The 23,957-nt window shown below is 37.0% G+C and overlaps 1 protein-coding gene across 2 annotated transcripts in view; it reads right to left on the bottom strand.

Moving 5' to 3' along the window:
* Nucleotides 1-1,455: 1,455 nt before the first annotated feature.
* LOC131551820 (pro-neuregulin-3, membrane-bound isoform) overlaps nucleotides 1,456-23,957 on the bottom strand; it is a 315,008-nt gene continuing 292,506 nt past the window's right edge. Inside the window, exons 5-10 of one of the 2 annotated variants that reach the window (XM_058794979.1) lie at nucleotides 22,640-22,742; nucleotides 21,193-21,319; nucleotides 18,509-18,526; nucleotides 12,727-12,836; nucleotides 9,934-10,113; nucleotides 1,456-4,652 (exon numbers count right to left, since the gene is read on the bottom strand). In XM_058794979.1, the coding sequence (XP_058650962.1) occupies nucleotides 4,085-4,652; nucleotides 9,934-10,113; nucleotides 12,727-12,836; nucleotides 18,509-18,526; nucleotides 21,193-21,319; nucleotides 22,640-22,742 (1,106 nt within the window). In that variant the 3' untranslated portion in view covers nucleotides 1,456-4,084. The remainder of the gene's footprint in view (nucleotides 4,653-9,933; nucleotides 10,114-12,726; nucleotides 12,837-18,508; nucleotides 18,527-21,192; nucleotides 21,320-22,639; nucleotides 22,743-23,957) is intronic. The other variant, XM_058794980.1, reaches the window with a different exon arrangement.

The following is a 23,957-nucleotide window of genomic DNA, read 5'->3' as shown; positions in this document are numbered from 1 at the left end:
GGCAACTCTGAGAAGCACAATGATTAGAACGAAAGCACACACACAGACACAGAATGAGCACACGGACCCATGAACTGTGACACATTGTTGAATTAGCTGTTCTATGAAATGCTTGAATGACTGAGGAAATGGTTATTCTTCCAACATTCAGCTGCATCTTTCAACTCACCTTGGCCATTTTAAGGTCATGATTAAGAACATGGTCCATAAAAGTCCACTTATTTCATTGGAAACATGTCTATGTTTATGTCTTTTTTGCCTCCCTACCCTTCCATCACACATCCTTACTCTTCTTCTCTCTGACCTTGTTTGTTTTCTTCTTGTTCTTGCATTGTCAGAAACTGTAACAAATTGTAATACCACTCTTTCAAGAATTTATCTTCCAGAATCTGGCAGTAAGTTTTGGCAGATCATTTTAAGTCCATCTCCTATCCTGAAAAGTATGTCTTCCAGAGAAGGACTAAAATGAACTCCCAAAACTTACTGCCAGATTCTGAATATAAATTCTTGAAAGAGTGGTACAAGAGGATGTGATGCTGGTCCTTCAAGAGTCACTCTCAATGTTTATCTGTCTAAAAAGCCTATAAAAAAAATTCACAAAACTTCAGCAACTTATACTTAAGTGAGGGTCATTTTTTAGGATTTTTTACTCAAGCAAAGTCTCTGAGAACCTGACACTTTGCATTTCTGGAGACTCTAGGTAGGTTGCAGTTTTAGGAAAATGGTGGCGCTGGAGACTTAAATGGTTCTTGATGGTTTCACACCTAATTCTTCACTTTAATTCTTAATTCTTGTGCAGTTAACGTCTCTTCTTCTCCACCTGTTTTTTTTTTTTTTTTTCTGACTGTGCTGAGTGAGCATTTCGCTGTCTAAAGGTCATGCCTTAACTTTGCAAATTCTAGTATTGCATTAGAAAGGCATCCTTCTCATGGGCATTTAGTAATTTTTGACTTTCAGTCTGAGTTAAATCTCTTTTTTGGCTCATTTTATGTGTAAAAGAAAACCTGCTTAATAATTCTGCACACCTGAATATAAGGAGTTTTTCGCTTCCAGCCTTCATGGACAATTATAGATCACTTATAAATGATTAAATACAAAATGAATAGTAGTTATCAAGATTGATGTAGTTTGGAATTGGTGAAATGTGCTTGGAAAAAAATGAACAGAATATCAACTTACCTAATAATTATGCATGCACTGTATATACAGTATATTCTTTCCAACTGAGATGAACCTCTTGAGCAGAGAACTGGTTGTGATCATTGGTTGCTCTAACGCTTTACATTTCCCTTTATTAGTCAAATTCAAGCTCTACCTGTAGAATTCATTAAAAACTAAATAAATAAATCTAAAAGAAATGTATTGAAAATTTGCTTGACTATTTATGTTAACATTTTGCACTTAATTTAATATAACTTATGCAATGAACTAATGCCTAGATGTTTTGTGGGGCAAGACTACAACCATTATTATATATTTTAATCAACATGATACAAGTAATTGATAACATAGGAAACATCAAAAAAATTGTATATAACTGCATAAACAACCACAGCATTGGCAATTTGTTCAAAACATTGAGAAATTGCTTTTATGATGTGCATAGGTGACTATGATGTGGAGGTCGAACAAGTATTTTTGAGAATTTTAGTTGAGATCTGAGAAATGTAAAAAACATCTAAGAAAAAACAAAATAATATTAGTATATAAATAATACTAGAATAACACTATTTTAATCTTATGATTTCTGTTTAATAATAGTTTATTATTTAGTTAAAAACCACTCATTCTAACATTATTCAACACTGAAGATTCATCTTTATTGAAAAAAATAAAAAAAATGAACTAAATTAAAAGAAAAACTATTTCAATTGGGAAGGGCAATAATGCAGTTTCTCACATACAAGAATGAACAGAAATTTCATTTCTCAATTTTGAAATCGCACATCAAAGTACATCAAGGGGCTGTTATACAGAACCATGAAGTTTCGGTTGTGCTCGTGTTACACCTTGCACAGTTGCAGCTTGCGCATTCTGGCAAAACATGTCTTGCAATATACTGTCTTCTGTAACGAACTCATCAAGTCACATACCTTACATTCTGGAATAATGACAGCATAAATTACCATACATTGTAATTACTGTGCAAAAACATAATTTAATATACTTTAGCACTAGTGTACAAAAATATGGTCCAACTCAAATGAAACTTTCACACACCATTTCAACTGAAAATGAACATTAAGAGCTGTAACAGATGGACAGTTCATATATCTGCTGCTATGACCTGCATATGAATTAGTCTGCAGTTTTATAGATCACTTAGCAATGTGGTATAATCTTTGTTGCATGTGTGGAATTTCTGGATATCTACTGTATGCACCAAATGGGCATATACAGAATTTGAAAACAGAAAAAAAAAGGCAATCATGAATGCTCATATTAACAAACATATTTTAATTGGTTTTAAAAATGTCACAAAATAAAAAAGACAGTCTACCAACAGCTCGTATCAAACTGATGCCTCCTAAATGAAATCCCCCTGACGAAGAAGATGTTTCATTTCATCTTTGCCTTGAGTTATGGCTTTCATGGTGTAGACAACCTCTGATGGAGGACAAATACAACATGCTTTAAAGAAGGTCTTAAAATCAAACTACAGGTGGTGGTCTTAAATAAATGCTTGAGGAGAAACAACAGCACGTAAAAAAGTCAATTCAATATAATGCAGCCATTGAGCATTTCTCAGAAATGGGTCTATTAGGACTGATCTATAAAACTCAGCAGGCCACTCATGTGTTTTTATGCCAAGATTTGGGTTGAAACCAGCAGACGCAGGTCAATTATAATGCAGTTTCGTCTTTGTGGGGCTTTTCTATAAATCATTAGAACTATCATGGCGTGGTTCTGCAAAACAATGCCATCAACATGCATGACTGTGTGAATTTGGGGTCAGAAAAACGAAACAAAACAAAACAAAAAAAAAAAACATTGGAAACAAAGAAACAGCTTCACCAAAGATTCATTGTTAATTTTTCTTTCTAACCACATTTGGTTGTTAATTCACAGAAATATTATGTCCCAATTCAAAGGTAGCATACAGTCTCATAGTGACCGCTGCTCCCACCCACCTTCCCAGAAAGCAGCAGATAATTCCATAAGAACAAAAAGAAAAAACCCACAAAAGCTCCTTGTGTTGGCCAAGCTGGCTCTCTGTTATCCTGTACAGGAATCTCCTCAGTCCATCCAGAGAGGTGGTGACGGTCTGTTTGTGTATCTCAGGTGGTGTGCAGTACGATGTGCTCTGTTCCATTAGCTTATCTTTACTTATATCCGAACCCAAATGAAGGAGTGAACGCACTGAGGCACAGAAAACAAAACGCAGATTGCTCCACAAACGGACGGACACATCAAATTCTTCCAATCGATGTCTTGGAGGCAGTGCTTAACTATCAGTTACCTCATGCCTGGATACGATTAGCGTTTAGAAGTTTAGCCCAATTGTAATCCACGTTCCACTGTTTTCAAAGGCAAATGGAGCCATATTCCTTGGCAGGGTAGAGGACAGTGACTGGGATGGTGATAGTAAACACAGCTGCTGCAGGTGCAAAACACAAGATTGTGTGTCGGACAAGCTTAGCTTGACTGGAAATGAGTGAAACAAGTGGAAAAACTCCTTTTTTATAACTTTTTTTTTGAACCACCGAGCATCGAGTCTTTAAGAATGTGGAGCTGATACGTTACAAAAGAAGTTTGTCATTCCCATATTCCTTTTTTGTACTTGGTCACCAGTTTGAATTCATATATTTATATCCATTTATATATATTTATGTATATTTTATACAGTTAAAAACACCATGGAGATGACAGACTATTTGGTTTCTTTTTCTAAGTTTCTCCTTAAATAAATGCATATAAATAAATTCTCTTTTCACATGTTCGAGACTGTCACTCTCCCATGCTTCCATCCACAGCATGTCCTCAAAAATTCAACCTTAGCTTTCAGTGGTATCCCAATGTTGGCAGAGTATTCTGAAGCCCCAAGACACACGGGACATTTGTGGTTAGTCCAGTCAACCCCTTCTCATTGGCCAGGCTTTGTGGCATCTTTGTGCGTGTCTCTGGGGCTCACTAACTGAGTCTCCGTGGGCCCAAAAGAGGCCACTCCCCCTTGTCCTCCCCCATTTGTTAAAAGGATGCACACAGTCTCTTTGGCCCCCTGAGGGACAGAGCTACTGATGTCCTCCTGTTTCCTTTGGGCATGTGCTAGCGCTCTGAGCTGTTCCTGAGCCTCGTCAAGTAGTGAGGCCACTTCCTCCCGTCTACCGGACGCTCGGTTGGAAACCGTTACATTGGACTGTTGATCGACGGCCGAAGCTTCCGCTGTGCTTTCCAGAGGACTAGAACGACTGCTTCCAGCAGTAGGGGCGGTTTGCATACACGAGACCTCATCCTGGTAGGAGTGGACAGAGGGGATGATTGGGATAGAGCAAGGACGGTAGGGAGCAGGAGGACTTTGGCTAGGGCCGCCCGACCTGAGGCTCCTAGCGCACCTGTGGTCTAAATGGCTGCTCCAAGATTTTGAGGATTGTGAGGCTTGCATATTGTAAAAGGAATCCTGATGTAGGTCGTTACCCGGGCCGGAGAGGTTCCTGTAAAGAAAGAGGAAAATATGACAGACTGAAATATAAGGGGATTAAGGAAAAGACAGGGATATATTGAAAACGATTAGAGTGCCAAGAAAGAGGTTTGTTGAATCTCAGAAAGGATTGAAAAAAGCTCAAGTGTGTAATTTCTGTGTCTGTAGCAGCAAAGTCCCTTTTCAAGGAAAGGCAGTTCACTTAGCAGCCATATTGGCTACACCTCCAGGTAGCTATTACAGGCATTCAAAACCAACTATGCCTATCTACTTGAACGGGGAAATACTGAACTCTCAAAAAGTTAAAACGGCAAATGCTTATTTAAATATTTCAAACCCAGCAACAAAATCTGACAGGAACTGACCCATGGATTTGGTTTCTCACACTCAAATAGCATCAAAAAAGTGTATTTTTCAAGTTGATTCAGCTGTTGCACATTGACTGTTTCTGTGGGAACCGAAGTCTCTGGCGGCAGATACAATGGTGTGATGTCTTTACCAGTTGTCGGTTCTGCCATACTTCATACTGTGCATTGCATTTTCTCCCACGTATACTAATTTGAGTGAATTGGCTTGGTAGTACAGTGTTACTATTAGTTAGTCAAACAAACATTCCTGCCCCAAACTTGCGTCATTGGTTGAATCAGTGTTGCTATTATTGGGCAGGTTGTGATGCTCAAACAAACAGATCAGCATTTTCTTTGCTGTACAGAGTCTGTTGCGTACACTTTTTGTCAAACATCCATCTTTCGGATGAGACGTTAAACCGAGGTCCTGACTCTCTGTGGTCATTAAAAATCCCATGACACTCATCGTAAAAGAGTAGGGGTGTAACCCCGGTGTCCTGGCCAAATTCCCTCCACTGGCCCTTGTCAATCATGGCTTCCCAATAATCCCCATCCACTTGATTGGCTCTATGACACTCTCTCATCTCCACCTGTAGCTGGTGTGTGGTGAGCGCACTGGTGCCGTTGTCCTGTGGCTGCCGTCGCATCATCCAAGTGGATGCTGCACACTGGTGGTGGTTGAGGAGAGACATGATTGTAAAGTGCTTTGGGTGTACAGCAATACACAATAAAGCGCTATATAAATGCCTCATTCATTCATTCAAACTATTGCTTACTTATAGATCTCTGCTAGGATACAAGAATGCATTTCAACATATACAAAACATGAATTTGACCTTATAATGACCTTTGTCTTATAATATCTTACATTACAGATGACAACATTATATTGCATTCTTGAAGAGGCATATAAAAAAACAAAGCAAGGGTTTTTGTACATGTTGAGGCTATTAAATGTTGAGGAAATAAAACAATTACTACATACTCAGGTATCTCAGGTTATTAGCTATTCAACGTTTATTTGATCTGGATTGTAGCCCAGTGTCTTCTCTGGCTCATAATCGTTTAGTTCAGCTGGGCATTAGCTGGCTTCCAGATTCAGAACTTGCTGCTCCCACGGCAGTCATTCTTAAGTTAATCTTCTGACGATTTGCATGCAAAATTCTTTTAAAAGGGATGAAAGCAGAAGTTCTATCCAACCAGACCTTTGGTAAACTAATCTCTCAATTTAGGAGCAATCGGTATTGTTCCCCTGATTCATTATCTTTGTGTAATAATTCATAATCCCTGACAAAGAATGGCTTTTCTCATAGCATCAATATTTAACCAAGCACTGCTTTTTTCTGATAATGACCGAGTCAGAGTTAAGCCTCAATCAAGGGGAGGCAAATTGTCTGATTCTATTTTCTATAAAACAGATGATATGACAGCAATGTCAAGTATTTCAGCAGGCCATGGATCATCATTCCTGGAATATCAAGACTTGGAAACAGTTAAGGATGCATGGATTTTGCCTGAGTTTGTGAGATTTTGCTTAAGATTAGAGATCATGTTTCAATATAATGTGATCATTTACTGAAATCCTCAATGTCAAGAGAAGAGAGAGCTCTTTTGAAGGCGGCTAGAAATTCATGTGATTTTAATGAAACTCCTGCTGAGCACATCTCTCCAGTGACCCTCTCTCTACCTCTTCTCCAGCAGCACATATCTAGACATTTGACTATATGATGAAAAGTCTGGTCTGCAGCTTATTCTGCCTAAAGAGAGGAAGAGATTGTCATTTAGGGGTGGGTTTCCCTAAAAAAAGAACAAACATACTGTAATGTGGGAAAACTGCAGAAAAAATGTATTGACTTGTGATTAAAATATGTCCATCCAAAACTAATACGTTCAGACAATTTCACTGGCCTAACTCAGAAAACAAAGCAAAATATATGGTTCTGCTTGTGAATAAATATATTTTAATGATCTGATGCCAAAAACTCGAGAAATTCTGATAATTTCTTCCTCAAAACAAAAAAAGGGATATTATGCTCTTAAAATTCTGTCATTAATTGTTGATTCATGTCGTTCTACCTTAAGATCACCAAAGAATGAGTTTTACGGGTTTGGAACAACACGAGTGTGGAGTAATTAATGACAGAATTTTCATTTTTGGGTGAACTATCCCTTTAACAACAGTCAGCCAATCAGATTAAAGGCTTGCCAGATTGAAAGAGAGACTGTGGTCTTATATAAATGAGATTCTCTCTGTATCTCACAAAAAGACTGAGATAATTTCCTTCTATTTTAATTGTTACAGTGTAAACAAGCAGGAATCATCACTTTTGAGGGTTAGTAGGTAACATCCGAAGGAAGTGATACTGCTGCGCCGCTCTGTGCAAATGATGATTTATTACCTTATTTCCTACAATGCTGTTAGTCCTCATTGTATCATGTAACAATTTCAGATACCTGCATGAAATGTATTAGGCTGAAAGGAAAACAGCTCAAAGGGTGTCATTGTAGTGGAATATATTTGGGGCATGTTTTGAAGACCTGTATAATGAACAGCCCACATCTTTAAACGCCTCATACTGAAAACACTTTAATAAGCAAACACTCGCTGTAAGAGAGAAATGCAGCTGATGAGGTCAAGCTTTAGAAACCAAGGAAATCGGCTACTGGGAAAATAGCCTTGTGTCAATGATCAGATAGGAGGTCACAAACTGGGAATTTATGTCCTCTGGATCGTTTTATACATAACAGCAGGACTTAATATGAGTAAGCAATTATAAATGTTGTCTATATACTTGCTTAAACACTCAGACGACCCAGAGGGGGGTTGACAGGTACCTTTCTATCTAAAAATACCTGGAACAATAACACCATGTGAAATCTGTTCCCCGCGTAAGCCATTTTAGTGAGATAACAGCATGCTTTCTGGGACGGAAGGAATGAGACGGCCAAGATTTTTTCTGCTGTCATATGCAAAACAGTTCTATCTCTGTCTCTCCCTCCCTCTTTTTTCTGTCACTCCTCTCCTGTCTCGCTCCCACTCTCTCCTTCTCTTTCCTGTCCCGTTTCCCAGCCTGTCTCTATGGTAACAGAGCTCTCTCCGGCAGAGGAATATTCTTATGCAGGCTGGAAGGCTGGAAGGCTGGAAATAGGTCAGTGCTGAGACCCTGTTGGTGATTTTAAGGCGATGTGGAGTCTTCCACACTACAAAGCCATCCTGTATAGCAAACGAGGACTAACTGGGCCAGGATAGCCTATAGTGTGTGAGAGTTGATGGCTGGCCCATTCTAGCAAACTCATCCAGGACTGCCCATTCCATTGATATATCACTGGCTGTTTAATTGGCTATGACAGTGTGGTTTTTATTAGCTGTGCTGCTCCTGGAAAAGGCAGCACTCCCCAGTGCCCTCCTGTCTCAGTGAGTCATGCTTGCATACAGAACTTCAATAATAAAGCTCAGACAAGCTTGCTTGGTGTTCTTGCAGCCAGCATAGAAGCAAAGGCATATGCTCGCCACCGAAACTTGGGAGCAATTATAAAACGGGCTTTATGGCAAAACTTGGGAGAAATTATAAAACAGGCTTTATGGCACAAACACAAAACTATTAAAGATATACTCTGGGTAAATGTATTTTATCATACATTAAAAAGCCAACCCTGCCAGTGACATACCACCAATCTTGGAACCACGAAACAGAGTTTCAAAAGTGGTGATGTCATGCAGTAAAGTTTGCACTGGGTGTTGAATTCGTTTTACAAATGGAGATGGGCAAATTAGCCCTTTCCTAAATACTTTTCTTGTTATTTATTATTTTATGTGTTGATGTTTATGTGTATTTTCTTTTCATCGCTTTAATTTTCTTTTTTTAAGTGTATATCCAACTGTTACAGCAAGTCCAAAGCTGGTTATGGTGTTGGAGATGTATACTTCATGATCTTTGTTTATACTTCATTTAATTTATAATCACTCAGTAAAAAAAATGACCATGTTTTTTTAAGCGTCCCCTTGCATCTGTCTTTTTAATTTGTCTTTTTGAACAATTAGTTGGAGCTGGGTCATAAGAGTCAATTGTTGCATTGCTTTGTGCGTTCCTGATTTGTTAAAAAGAACCAGCTCATAAGAATCAGTTGTTTATGAATCAGTCTAAAAACTATTCACTACAAAGAACCAGCTCAACAGTCAATTTTTATCAATCAGTCTAACAAACTATTCACTAAAAAGAAGCAACTTAAGTCGTTTGTTTCTGAATTTGTATACACTAGTCGAACTGCATGTTTGTTTTTGCAGCTCAATAGAAAGACATTTCATGTCATTATTTTTTGATACATAAGATTTTAATTGCATCACACTGAACACAGACTGCGCACTTACATTCACAATTCAGATATGAATATCATTTCTTTTACTGTGTGACACTGAAGATTCGGAGGTGGTGGTATAGATTCAGCAGCGGGGGAGCACTGCTGCTGAAAAGCGGTGCAGGAAACACTGATACATAGAAAACAAGCAAACAATTAAATAAATCTTTATATATTGAACCTGGAGAAAACTTCTTGTCTTGAATTCAGATCTAAGATGCAGTAGCAGAAACAGAAAAAATGACAGAGTAAGAGTAAGAACGGCCTCTGCTTTGGGGGTTGTGTGGCAGAAGTGGTTGTTTAAAACTACAGATTGGCTCATAAATCAGAGGATAGAGAGAGCAGACAGAGGAGTCCTGATAGAAGCAGACAGTGTCACCAAGCAGAACTGACTCACATGGACACCACCCTTCAAAAAAATAAATAATAAAATTCATGCTATTTTCATTGCATTAATGCATCCCATCCCTCAGAGAATCACAGACTAGAGTTTAATCCATCGGGTTAATCTATTGGGTAGGACTATGCGTAAGCATTAAATAATTAGCATTAAGCTCATTGACCTGTAGCAAATGAATGTTGCTGACTAACCTTCTCACTGACTCTCTCTCTGAGCTGTCTACTTCCTGGAGATGTTGGTAGGCAGGACCAGAATCTCTCGATCCACCAATGGCATTGAGACATCCTCTGGTTATGGGTGGTGTTCTGCGAGATGCAGGCCGAAAAGCAGAACGACTCCTCTGATCTGGACTATGAGAGAGGGAACTGCTCCTGTAAAATAAAATACACAACATATCATTGATTTGTGTTTTTTTGTGTGTTATTGCAATGGTCATTTTGATCCCCAAGGAGAAACGATACAAATCTGACAAGTGCATGTTTACTGAGGGATAAATAATAATACGCTGCGAGGGTTTGATTCTGCCAGAATTAAAAGCATCAAAAAACTAATAAATAATAATAATAATAATAATTATTATTATTGTTGTTATTATTATACTAACTATTACTATTATTGTTTTTGTAAAAAAAACTACAAACCAACAAAACAACCAAATCAAAAAGAACTTCGTATGCAAGAAAATAATATATTTACTTAAATGAATACAGATATGAATAAGCAAATAAATAAATGCAACAGTATTGACATTTTAAATAGTTTTACAGCTCTATTCTGTTGGTGTGTTTTTTTTAAGGAAATCCTAAAAATAGCACACATGACTCTGAACAAAGCAAAGCCGCTATACTCAATCTAATTTCTTTCAGAGATTTTCTGTCATAGTCCATGGCATTATGTTAAAAATGCTTTACACTCTCATTTCCTCTCTGTCTCCATCTGGTGTGCTGAATGTTTTACAAAGCAAGACATGTTTTCATAAAGCTCGCTGAGAAAGACTCATGGGAATAAACAACACAGGAATGTAGGCTTTAGTCTTCATACCTGTAGACTTCATTAAAAAAAAAAAAAAAAATGATTTACAAGATACATTTATTTTATCATTAAATAATGGAGCACATTACCAGTGAGTCACCTTGTTCCCAATTAGATATTTATGTGATCCTGCTAGGCAAACTATGGGGAGATGTTGTACATACGGTTCCACTGAATGGGGCCACATTAACATAGAGATTAATTGACCTATCAGACCACTGGCAGTAAGGAGCATACATTGGACTGTTTGGTAAAAATAGCCTGAAGAGGAATTCATGCTTGATTTTAGATGAGTCTCCAACAGAGCGATAATTCACTACATATTCAAATCCTTCCTTACCCTGAGTCAAGAGCAATCAGTTAGATTGTGATGATCATTTGAAGATATGAGCATTTGGGGAAGGGTGGGACAGGGGGCAAAAGGCTGTTTTCCAACAAATTACATGTCATCACAGAAAGAAAAAAAAACATATATATGATTGCAAGAGTGCACTGAGCCACAAACAAAAACAGAGAGTGGAATCAGGGATTAACGTTTAGATTGAGGAAAGTATGAGGATTAAACGAGGCTGAAAGGATTTGTGTCTCTGCTATCACAGACCATCCCAAGCCCTCCATAAAACCCCTCCACAAACCACAACCCTTATCCACACACAGAAGAGCCATCATTTAATACAACAGATCATTCATATCAGAAAACATTTTAATCAATGAATGAATTCAATAAAACATTCTATTAGACTCTAAAACCTCCAAATACCTCAAGTTCAATGGACCCTTCTCTGCCTAAAATACATTTTTGTTCAATCCTACTTTAGGTTGCCGTTCACTATTATGCCTTTTTGGTTTTAGATTAAAAGATACTTAAAAATTATGCTTCCGGGTCGACTATGATAATGAAACAAGGTATTCAGAGAGGATACACAATGTATTTCTTTATCAAATCCTTAAATAAACCATGAGAAATGCATTCTTGTCCCTCATTCCCATCAGAACTTCAAGGTAAATTAACATCTTTTCTTTCACGTATTGATTCATGTTATTGTAGTGTCTATAGTAAGAGTTTGTGAATGTGTTTTGTTAATGTTATCAGTTATAAATGCATTGAATGCAAGAAACATTTGTTGTCTCCAGTTTATAATCATGTTATTGCGCAACAATTTCTTTAATAAAAAACAGCATATAAATCACTTTGCAATGTCACAGTTCATTCAAGTGCATTTTAATGAAATCACACTGTTTAAAGAAATCTTTAGTAACGATTTTTGGAGCTTTTTTTTTTTTTACTTTTTACTTTTATTCAGCAAGGACAAATTAAATTGATCAAAAGTGACAGTAAAGGCTTTTTATACTTTCTATTTATCAAAGAATCTTGAAAAATATATATATTTTCAACATTGATAATAAAAAATGTTCCCTGAGCACCAAATCAGCATATTAGAATGATTTCTGAAGGATCATGTGACACTGAGGACTAGAGTAATGGCTGCAAAAAAAAATCAGCATTGCCATCACAGTAATTACATTTTAAAATGTAGTCAAGTAAAAACAGTTAAACTGCAATCATTTTCACAATATTACTGTTTTTACTGTATTTTTGGTCAAATATGCAGCCTTAGTGAGCAAAAACAAAACATGAAGCTGCCATATTTTATTGCACCAGAAAACTGATTATATATGCTCTGCCATTCATGTTGTTCAAGTGCATATTAAAACATTGCCAGTTAGAATTATTATAATTTTCTTACTATTCAGTAACTGTATCATAGTCACTGGGTGCGCTGTAATGGATGGAAGTTTAATTTCTCCCCTCAGTGCTTTTTAACAGAGGCATGTGGATTTCATACTGTATCGTTACAATAATCATTGTCAAAATGTCTTTGAATGCCATTAAATGAGCATGAAAAAAAGCTGTTTTTAGAAGGATAAAAAGATTTTGTGATGATTCATACCTGGGTTGTTTCCCTGTCAGTGTGCCTTCTGGATTGGTAGAGGCAGCAGTGCTTTGAATGAAACCAGATTCTCGAACATGCGGTGGTGAGGAACTTGTGGGTTTATAATACTGCAAAAGACACAACAAGGAAGACAAATGTTAAACATTCTACACTGTCGTCTATGGGCAATGCTATGCACTGTCATCTAAACTTTTAATTGGTACATTTTCAGTCCCAGTTGGATAAAGTATCAAGCATGCAAGAAGAACTCAAGCTTCTGCTTGACTCTTTGCCTCGATTCTTGTCTTTGACAAAGAGTCAGTGGCCGGGGTTCCACTGATGTTCAGATAATCCAACAGACCTCTATGAAATCTGCAGACAAATCCAATTTAAATTTCACACCTTGAAAGACTTCCTCATAAAAAGCCATTTCTGCTTCGGGCAGAATGCACACAATGATCTAAATGTCACAGAGATACTTAATCTCCTCCACTATCCCACCTTCACTAAACACTGTCGAGTGGAAGAGAAGAGAGAGAGGAAATATACAGGAGGAGGAGAACTGATGGCTGATGGGGGATCAGAGAAGGGCACTAGAGTCACTCTAATTGGATAATATAGCACTTTCAGGACTATGTAAATCCAAGCAATGTCCCAATAGCTTCCTCTAATAGAACTCGTGTGGGAACAATGTGCAGTGCAGAAGAGAACAATGTTTGTTTTTTTTCTTTTACTTTCCTCATTTGGCAGATTAGTTTTTTTTTTCAAAGCAACTTGCATTGCATTCAAAGAATACATTTCAACAGTGTATGCATTCTTTGAGAATCCAATCCATGTCTTTTCTATTGCTAGCGCCATGCTCTACTGTTTGTGCTACAGGGAACACTGAGACTTTATTGTGACTATTTAAAAATATGCAGTGTATGTGCATAATTTAGTAACTCATTATGTTCTGATTTGCAAATTATGGCTGGGAGCATCTTTACAGTATGATCTGAATGCATCAAGTAACATCCCAGCCTACAGGACTTTATTCATTTGTGATATAACAGCAGCTTGGAGGAAGCCTCTTGTGTCTGTGAAATACCTATTGACACTGCCTTGACAAAGAAATGGCATTTCCAGTAAGCTTGACTTTTTCAGGCTAAAGTAAGATGACAATACACTGTGTGCAGAATTATTAGGCAAGTTGATATTATGGTCATATTTTTTTTTTTCCAAGAACATTTTACCAATTCCAAACCACATCAATCTTAATAACTACTATTGATTTTGTATTTAATCATTTCTAAGTTATATATAATTGTCCATGAAGGCTGAAAGTCAAAAACTCCTTATTTCAGGTGTGCTGAATTATTAGGCAGGTTTTCTTTTACAGATAAAATGAGCCAAAAAAGAGATTGAACTCAGACTAAAAGTAAAAAAAAATTAAATAATTAAATGCCCATGAGAAGGATGCAATACTAATTCAATAATAGAATTAACAAAGTTAAGGCATGACCATTGGGCAGCTAAATGCTCATTGGGTCAGAAAAAACAGGTGGAGAAGAAAAGACACGTTAACTGCACAAGAATTAAGGTGAAGAATTAGCTGTGAAACCATCAGGAATCATTTAGTCTCCAGCGCCACCATTTTCCAGAACTGCAACCTTCCTGGAGTCTCCAGAAGTGCAATGTGTCAGGTTCTCAGAGACCTTGCTCGGGTAAAAAATGCTAAAAAAATAACCCTCACTTAATATGAATAACATGCTGAAGTGTTGTGAAATACATGAAGACTGATTTTGTATAGGCTTTATGGACAGATAAGTTGAGAGTGACTCTTGAAGGACCAGCATCACATCCTCTTGTACCACTGTTTGAAGAATTTATCTCCCAGAATCTGGCATTAAGCTCCTAAAACTTACTGCCAGATTCTGGGAGATAAATTCTTCAAACAGTAGTACAAGAGGATGTGATGCTGGTCCTTCAAGAGTCACTCTCAACTTATCTGTCCATAAAGCCTATACAAAATCAGTCTTCATGTATTTCACAACACTTCAGCATGTTATTCATATTAAGTGAGGGTTATTTTTTAGCATTTTTTACCCAAGCAAGGTCTCTGAGAACCTGACACATTGCACTTCTGGAGACTCCAGGAAGGTTGCAGTTCTGGAAAATGGTGGCGCTGGAGACTAAATGGTTCCTGATGGTTTCACACCTAATTCTTCACCTTAATTCTTAATTTCTTTTGCAGTTAACGTGTCTTTTCTTCTCCACCTGTTTTTTCTGACCCAATGAGCATTTAGCTGCCCAATGATCATGCCTTAACTTTGCTAATTCTATTATTGAATTAGTATTGCATCCTTCTCATGGGCATTTAATTATTTAATTTTTTTTTAGTCTGAGTTCAATCTCTTTTTTGGCTCATTTTATCTGTAAAAGAAAACCTGCCTAATAATTCAGCACACCTGAGTTTTTGACTTTCAGCCTTCATGGACAATTATATATCACTTAGAAATTATTAAATACAAAATCAATAGTAGTTATTAAGATTGATGTGGTTTGGAATTGGTAAAATTTTCTTGGCAAAAAAATATGACCAGAATATCAACTTGCCTAATAATTCTGCACACAGTGTATGTGAAATGTAACCCACATACAATACCGTGGGCAATTTTATAATGTTTCATCTAATGTATTGAAATTCAAGTGAGTCATGTTTAAAATCACTTACATAAACCTTAATCTTTTAGCACAAAACAAAAACTTGATTATGAAAAAAACATGAATACTTTAGACTTTTATATATGGTTGACAGACAATTAGCATTTAACCAGTTAAGTTATGCTATGCTGTTATGTTTTGTTACTATGTTATGGCCATCTCTCGCTCAATTCAAATATGAATTGCATAGCTGTATGTTTTAGCAACTTGTGATGAAAATTGAAAATATCAGGTGAGTGGGAAGGAGATAGAGAGTATAAGATTTATACAGAAGAAGAGAAGTAGCAAGAGAAAGAGTAGCAATAAAACTGTGGGAGGAAGTGTTGTTAAGACATTCTGACTGATAACAGGTTTATATGAATTCAGAGAGAAAATAATGGCAAAATATTAAAAAAAAAAAAAAAAAACACCCAAAAATGGTATAGAACACAGACTGCTAAAATGGTCATTTTATATTTATATAGCCCATGGTGTGCAGTATGAAATTAACAGTCAGTTCACTTTGTTTTTACTCAAACCCAATCATATTCTACCATTAGTATGATGCCCATACTGCTTCACAAAAGCAAAGTTATGACTCAGAGCACTACAAAAGTCTTGAAAATCATTTCCCACAACAGGTTTGAAAAAGCTGTCTGATTCATTCACAGATAGAAATGGTAATTTCTGAATTTAAGGTCAACTCTTTATCACATGGGTAACTAGTATTAGAAAAGCTAGAAGCCTATCATTACTGAAGCAGTCAATTTCTTTTCCCCTAGAGATGCACTTTGACCACACTCAAAAGAACCTGTTCAGGCAATCAAAAATGACTTCATCCGAAATCTTTTGAAAGCATGTCTTTCTGATCTTTGAAGATGCATTTTCTTTCTTTTTTGAAGCACAGCCACCTACATTTCCAGAAAACGCTTTTAAACAAACAGACTTGAATAGACTACTTAGCTGTTAAATCAATCAGGTAAATTCTGCCAAAACATCCTAATGCACTGTAAAAAAAAAAAAAAAGTTGAGCGAACTTAAAAAAAACATTTTTTACCAGCTTCAGCAGATTTTTGAGTTTGCTCAACTTGTTTTTGTGGGAGATTCTCAAATTTTTTTTGTTGTATAAACTTAAAACAACAAGTTGAGAAAACGCAAAAATCTGCTGAAGTTTGTTGCCTTAAAATTTTAAGTTGGCTCAACTTTTTTTTTTTACAGTGTGTTTAGAGAAAGAAAATACTACAAATTTTATACATAGCCCGAATTCCCATTTTTAAAATCTGATTAAGACTAATGTGCAGGTAACAAGCAGGGTCTATTGTTTTATGAAACATGTTGATGTTTATCAAGGGTAATTCACAAAAAGTGCTCACAATCTTGGACTGTACAAGCAACAAACCGCTTAGAATTTTTGAAAAAGAAGGTCAGCAAACCGATATTGAAATATTACTGTCAAAGCATCTGAGGAGGAATACACAGTGGGCAGAGCATGTGATGTTTACACATCCCAAAAGGTAATGAACATATTTGAGAAAAAGGTACTATACAAAAGAGCTGAAAATTGAGACATAAAAAAGTAATCTACAAAAGATTATTTCAAAATAGCACTGTAGAGACCACCTCAGACATCATAATGGCACATATGAAAGCCGCACAAGTGAGTTCCTCACAGCGTGACTTTGCAGGGGCGAATATATGGGACGTACTGTATGGGCAATAATGAGCTGTTACCACGTCTGTGTTCAAAGGTTTTTGATGGACCTGCTTTGAACAGAGTTGCATAAGGCTGTAAACATGCTGGTTAGGAGGGATTTTAGTGTAATGGATGTTTTAATTTAACCATAATGACATGCAAGACCATCACCTACTGTAGCTTGTTTGTGTGTGATCTGCATGATCTGTCAAGTGCTACTGTAGATTGCAATTGTTTTAATGTCATTCAAGTGAAGAGTTTCTGAGGTAAATGTGTTACATGTGACAAGAGTTCGGAGAGCTGTGAATTGTTCTTCTTGCTCATTTCAGCCACAAGTCAACAAATATTTCACACCTATAATAATCAAAATCTTTGTGGAATGCTGGGGCAAAGCAAGCAACAAAAATTCACATTTACCTGGCACACGCTAGCCTAAAATATTATTCTAGACAAGACAAGATGTGTGTTACCTGTGTATTAATAAATGTTTGTTTATATGCCCATGGGCTGAACTTTCAGCAAATGGTGCACAGGAAAGAGTGAGATGCTTATGAAATATATATATAGAGGGAAAGGTTAGGACTGAATTTGAGATGGGATGGAAACATATCTTACATCAGTAATCTTCTGAGTTTCACAGATATTGCTAAAAGAGTTATCTCTAATACAGATATGTAAAACTCACTCCATCCTTAATTCAAATGCAGTTCTTATGATTACCAAAAGAAAAAGCTGTTGTCATGGAAAAAAGAACTAACATCATGTGTCAAAAGCTGGTCTTTCCTTGTCACTGGACTAGTTTTGATTGCTTTGGCTGGCATTTGCGTGTCTTCTGACAGTGGGCGATTGCTGTAGCGATGAAACATCTCACTGGGTTTGAGTGACATTTAAATTACCACTGTGTTTGCCATGTAAATAGCCTGTATCGGCTTATCAGTGATGGATCTGCTAGTTGGAGTGATTGAGAAAGTGATGAATATTAACCAAATCTCCCAACAGGACGCAGGGAAAGTAACACACTGTCTACAGTCTCCAGGACACTGGGCTGGCACACAGTTTCTGAGCTGGAAAGACAGAGAACGATGCAGTAATCACAAACCCTCAATGATGGACTAGCGTGACTACCATTATTAGTGTCTGTCCTCAGAGACTTGCACACCCTGAATGGCTGTGACAGAGCCTCGTTACAATGAGCTGAGCGATGTAAAGCGTCAGCTGTTCTTGCTTCTAATTGCTGGTGAGCAGAAAAGCAGGAAATGTGATGGGATTTGTCTCAGAATCCCTTTTAACATGAATTTTCAGCGATCACATCATAATCAGACAGCACTTGACTACATTAATGACTCCATGAGTTTTGTGGTTTGTAGTCCAGTGGCTCTCAACATTTTTGACAATATTCAAATTTTAATATTCGAAGGCCCTCACCTTTAAGCTGATATGTACCTAAAAATAAACAAATTAAAAATGATGTCAGTTTAATGATGTACATCACATTTTTATTGTTTTTCTTTTCTTTTAGCATTTTTAATTAAGATCATATTATTATAACTAAATGTAAGAATTTTTGGGGCCCTTGAGTGGGCCCTGATCCCCTGGTTGAGAAACAGTTTTATTCCATATCTTTTAGCTTTTGAGTCATCTGAATGCTAGCTAAAAGTTAACAAAATAAATAGATAAATGCATTAAAAATACATTATAGTCTCTCTTTTTGCAAAAGTGGAACAAGAATACTCATGACGCAGCATGCTACAAATTTATGGTTTATCAAATCCTGTTCTGAATGTGAATGCTCTTCACACTTATACTGCCTGCCAATAGAATATAGTTTTCATCGAAAATCGAAATCATGGTTTAGAGTTTCATGAACAATTTGCTCTGCCTACTGAATCTACCTAATATAAAATAATATAATATGTAGAGTGTGTTTAAAAACGTATAATTAAATATTTGTACAGGTTATAGGCTAAGCTAGCTTGCTGAACTGTTAGCTTGCAAAACATAAGCTAACTAAAAATAATAATAATGATAATAATGAGCAAGTGTATAATTACAAAATCTATAGCTTAGGTTATATGTAACCATTAAAAAAACAAAAACAAACAACAACAACAACAAAAAAACAAACATAAATGGCCAAAATAACAGTTCAGACGGTGCACATCATAAAGTGATTTTCAATTATTTGTAATCGGGACTGAATAAATGATCCATTAAAGTTTCTCTCAGGCAATGGAGTCTGTTTGGGGTCTTATTTGTTTGCCAATTGTTCATGACAACAGCTATGACGTAAAGTAATGTCTTTTGGGATTTTCTTTAAAAAGAAAATCCTTTTGATATGTCCTCCCCAGGCTTCCTGTTTCAATAGACAATGAGTCATCACAGAACAGTCATCAATCTATTTTTTAAAAAGTCTGATCACACTAGTAGAGACAGACTGGAAGGTAAGATATACAGTGAGGAAAATAAGTATTTGAACACCCTGCTATTTTGCAAGTTCTCCCACTTAGAAATCATGGAGGGGTCTGAAATTGTCATCGTAGGTGCATGTCCACTGTCAGAGACATAATCTAAAAAAAAAAATCCAGAAATCACAATGTATGATTTTTTAACTATTTATTTGTATGATACAGCTGCAAATAAGTATTTGAACACCTGTCTATCAGCTAGAATTCCGACCCTCAAAGACCTGTTAGTCTGCCTTTAAAATGTCCACCTCCACTCCATTTATTATCCTAAATTAGATGCACCTGTTTGAGGTCGTTAGCTGCATAAAGACACCTGTCCACCCCATACAATCAGTAAGAATCCAACTACTAACATGGCCAAGACCAAAGAGCTGTCCAAAGACACTAGAGACAAAATTGTACACCTCCACAAGGCTGGAAAGGGCTACGGGAAATTGCCAAGCAGCTTGGTGAAAAAGGTCCACTGTTGGAGCAATCATTAGAAAATGGAAGAAGCTAAACATGACTGTCAATCTCCCTCGGACTGGGGCTCCATGCAAGATCTCACCTCGTGGGGTCTCAATGATCCTAAGAAAGGTGAGAAATCAGCCCAGAACTACACGGGAGGAGCTGGTCAATGACCTGAAAAGAGCTGGGACCACCGCTTCCAAGGTTACTGTTGGTAATACACTAAGACGCCATGGTTTGAAATCATGCATGGCACGGAAGGTTCCCCTGCTTAAACCAGCACATGTCCAGGCCCGACTTAAGTTTGCCAATGACCATTTGGATGATCCAGAGGAGTCATGGGAGAAAGTCATGTGGTCAGATGAGACCAAAATATAACTTTTGGTCATAATTCCACTAAACGTGTTTGGAGGAAGAAGAATGATGAGTACCATCCCAAGAACACCATCCCTACTGTGAAGCATGGGGGTGGTAGCATCATGCTTTGGGGGTGTTTTTCTGCACATGGGACAGGGCGACTGCACTGTATTAAGGAGAGGATGACCGGGGCCATGTATTGCGAGATTTTGGAGAACAACCTCCTTCCCTCAGTTAGAGCATTGAAGATGGGTCGAGGCTGGGTCTTCCAACATGACAATGACCAAGCACACAGCCAGGATAACCAAGGAGTGGCTCTGTAAGAAGCATATCAAGGTTCTGGCGTGGCCTAGCCAGTCTCCAGACCTAAACCCAATAGAGAATCTTTGGAGGAGCTCAAAGCCAGAAACCTGACTGATCTAGAGAAGATCTGTGTGGAGGTGGGCCAAAATCCCTCCTGCAGTGTGTGCAAACCTGGTGAAAAACTACAGGAAACGTTTGACCTCTGTAATTGCAAACAAAGGCTACTGTACCAAATATTAACATTGATTTTCTCAGGTGTTCAAATACTTATTTGCAGCTGTATCATACAAATAAATAGTTAAAAATCATACATTGTGATTTCTGGATTTTTTTTTAGATTATGTCTCTCACAGTGGACATGCACCTACGATGACAATTTCAAACCCCTCCATGATTTCTAAGTGGGAGAACTTGCAAAATAGCAGGGTGTTCAAATACTTATTTTCCTCACTGTAAATGCAATCCACTTCAAGAATATACTATGCGGATACAAAACGTACATTAATGTGAGGTATAAAAGGGGCCAGAGGTGCTTACTTTCTGGAGCTGCAGGCCTTGCTGAGGCCTAAGGCTGGGTTTAGGGGCCAGGCTGGAAGAGTTGAGGTTGTAGCTTTTCTGGCTACGGCTCTCTTTCAAGTGTGCCTGGAGCTTTTCCCTCCTTCTCCTGTAGGGGGCAGCATCATTAGTAAAGAATCCAAATACCATGGGCTATGAGGATATTTATTTACATAAACACACAAGCAGACTCATTCACATGCAAACACATCACCCATCATCTGTAAGAATACGTTCTGACAGTTAAGACAGCCCATAGTTATTTTCCTGGGAGATAAAATAATTACTGGTGCACTTAAATGTCACTACATCATTGTTTGATTTTTCTTCTGTCAGTTCACTCACTCATTGTATCATGTGTTATATTTAAATTTCTGGGCTGTTCCGCACACACCCCTTCTTGCTTCAGGAGCTCTGACTTGCAGTCAGTTGCTCATACTGATGCTTATCTCAACTCATGGGTGAAATATGGATATATACTCAACCACATGGATTAGATCCATCAAAATTTCAGTGTAATGTGACTATTATTACCCTTTTCCTACTTATTCCTACAAAAAGCAGAATTTTAAGCATTTTAAAGTATCATATGCTCTCCCGAGGCTATTACAAAGGCTGGAGTTTTAATTATTCTACTTTCTAAGATACTTAAATTTTGGCCAAATTATAAGGCAAATTATATATATTATTTTCCACAATAATACCTGAAGGTCTCCTATAGCCCTAATTTTGTTTTTAAAACTTATTTGAATGTTTAGGCTCTCAGTTAAAAAAAGCAATAATAAAATGTAGTAAATAAAATATAGTTCTTCAGGGTTCCCACAATTTAATTAATTTTTTTTTTAACTGCTAATATATTTTTCAGTAGTAAAATGTCTAGAAACCACATTTTTAAAATTAGATGTCCTTGTATATTCAAGATGGAGAATGAAAAAAAACGTTTGTGAATACATAAATGAAATTTAAGTACGATAAAATAAGATAAAAATAAGTAGGCAGTGTGGCAGCTCACTAAAACAAAGTTATTGTGTCTTTTAACAAATGCATTTTTAAATACACATAATGAGCAGCTCTGAGGAGTTAAAAAAGGTAAAAATAGTCATCTTGAGCCTATAATGACTGTGAATATATTTGTCTCAATAAAAACTTGAAACGAGCCCGTAAAAGCTGAACAGTGAAAGCACCAGCAGCAGCGCATTCAATGCATGCCATGGGCCAAAAATGTTTTAATTCATTCCTGTTGGAAAGGTGGCCAGTAGAGCTGAGGGTGCTTTTATGAGAAAGTAATTACGTCCCCACCTCCAGTCATTATGTTTCTGGGTTTCCATAGCAGTCATTCTTTCCTCTAGCTTGTTATATTGTGCCCGTCTTTCAAATGATATGCTCTGGGGAACAGCTCAAGCTTTGATTAATTCGGAGGTCCACTTACTTGTTTCGACAGTAGAGAGCCATGCAGAGGGTGCCTAGAAAGCTGATCCCCATGGCGATACATGTGATAGACATCACTTGTCTTTTGTACACCTCCTTGCTCTCTGTTGGGACGAAACAAACAAGGAGGAAAACACAAGAAAAGACATGAGCAATACATTCGCTACTATACAAAAACAAGTTTGTAGCACATATGAAAATGCATCTACAGACAAACAATGACAATGCATGCAGCACATGGCTAAATATTTGTTGCTGTAATAGAGTTAGCCTGGAATAAGAGAATAAAACATGGCTGGCTGCACCAGTGGGAGCCTGATTTTCCAAAATGCTAGTTTGCAATGCGGCAAAAACCCCTATGTAACTGTCAGGGAGTCGTGAAACTGAATTGCTGAAAAGAGGCAAGTAATAGATGTTGTTATTTAGTTAGTTATTTATTTATTTTGTGGGGATGGATGGCACAGGACAAGTGTTTAAACCTAAATTGACACTATTAAGTGTGAAAAATAGCAGCTGTCATTTCTCATATGAAAGAGTAAATCACGCTTGTCTTCACAACTGTTAATAGGCAATCAATCAGATTATACTCAGACACAACACACTCTACAAGAGATGGCACTAACTTCACACTGAACACATTGGAGTATAATGAATGTGTCAGCTACATGACTGCGAGTCTGACTAGTAATAAAGCAATCGCGAGCTTTACAAGGTCAGACTCAAAGCAGTGTTAACCTTGCAGGTGAAATTAACATGGTAAAGTCATCATGGCTACACAAAGTAATATCATACTCCCTTGAGTGCATTTTAGTAACCTCCCCAGGCAGTTATTTTATATGGAAGTAATAGGCATATAGCTTTGAACGGGTCAGGATTGTGTTTCAATAATGTTGTATTATTATAAATCAGGAATAAAATCTGAAAGTGACAAGGCTAGAGTAAACTCGAAAACTAGCATTATTGTAACTATTACAGTATATAATTGCTATTATATTTTATTAATATTTTGAATTAGTGTATAATATGTTTTTAGTTTTAATTGCAGTTTTACTTTAAGTTTTAGTGAATTTGTCATGTGCTTTTCTCGTTTTTATTATTTTATTTATTATTTCTCGTTTTATCCTATAGCCATCATATTGAGTTTACGCATTCATATTTCCATGGGTGATCCTTCTCCTCCCCCTTATAGTGTCCAGGTAATATAGATATAATAGATTATTCAATGGATCATCACGGTTCATATAAGCCCACTAACTTGCAGAAAATATCAATAAATGGAAGTGCAAAACCTTGTGAAACTAATCAAGCATTGCTCAGTT

This window comes from Onychostoma macrolepis, chromosome 13 (assembly GCF_012432095.1).
Source record: "Onychostoma macrolepis isolate SWU-2019 chromosome 13, ASM1243209v1, whole genome shotgun sequence".
NCBI lineage: Eukaryota > Metazoa > Chordata > Actinopteri > Cypriniformes > Cyprinidae > Onychostoma > Onychostoma macrolepis.
This window is presented reverse-complemented; position numbering and strand designations above follow the sequence as displayed.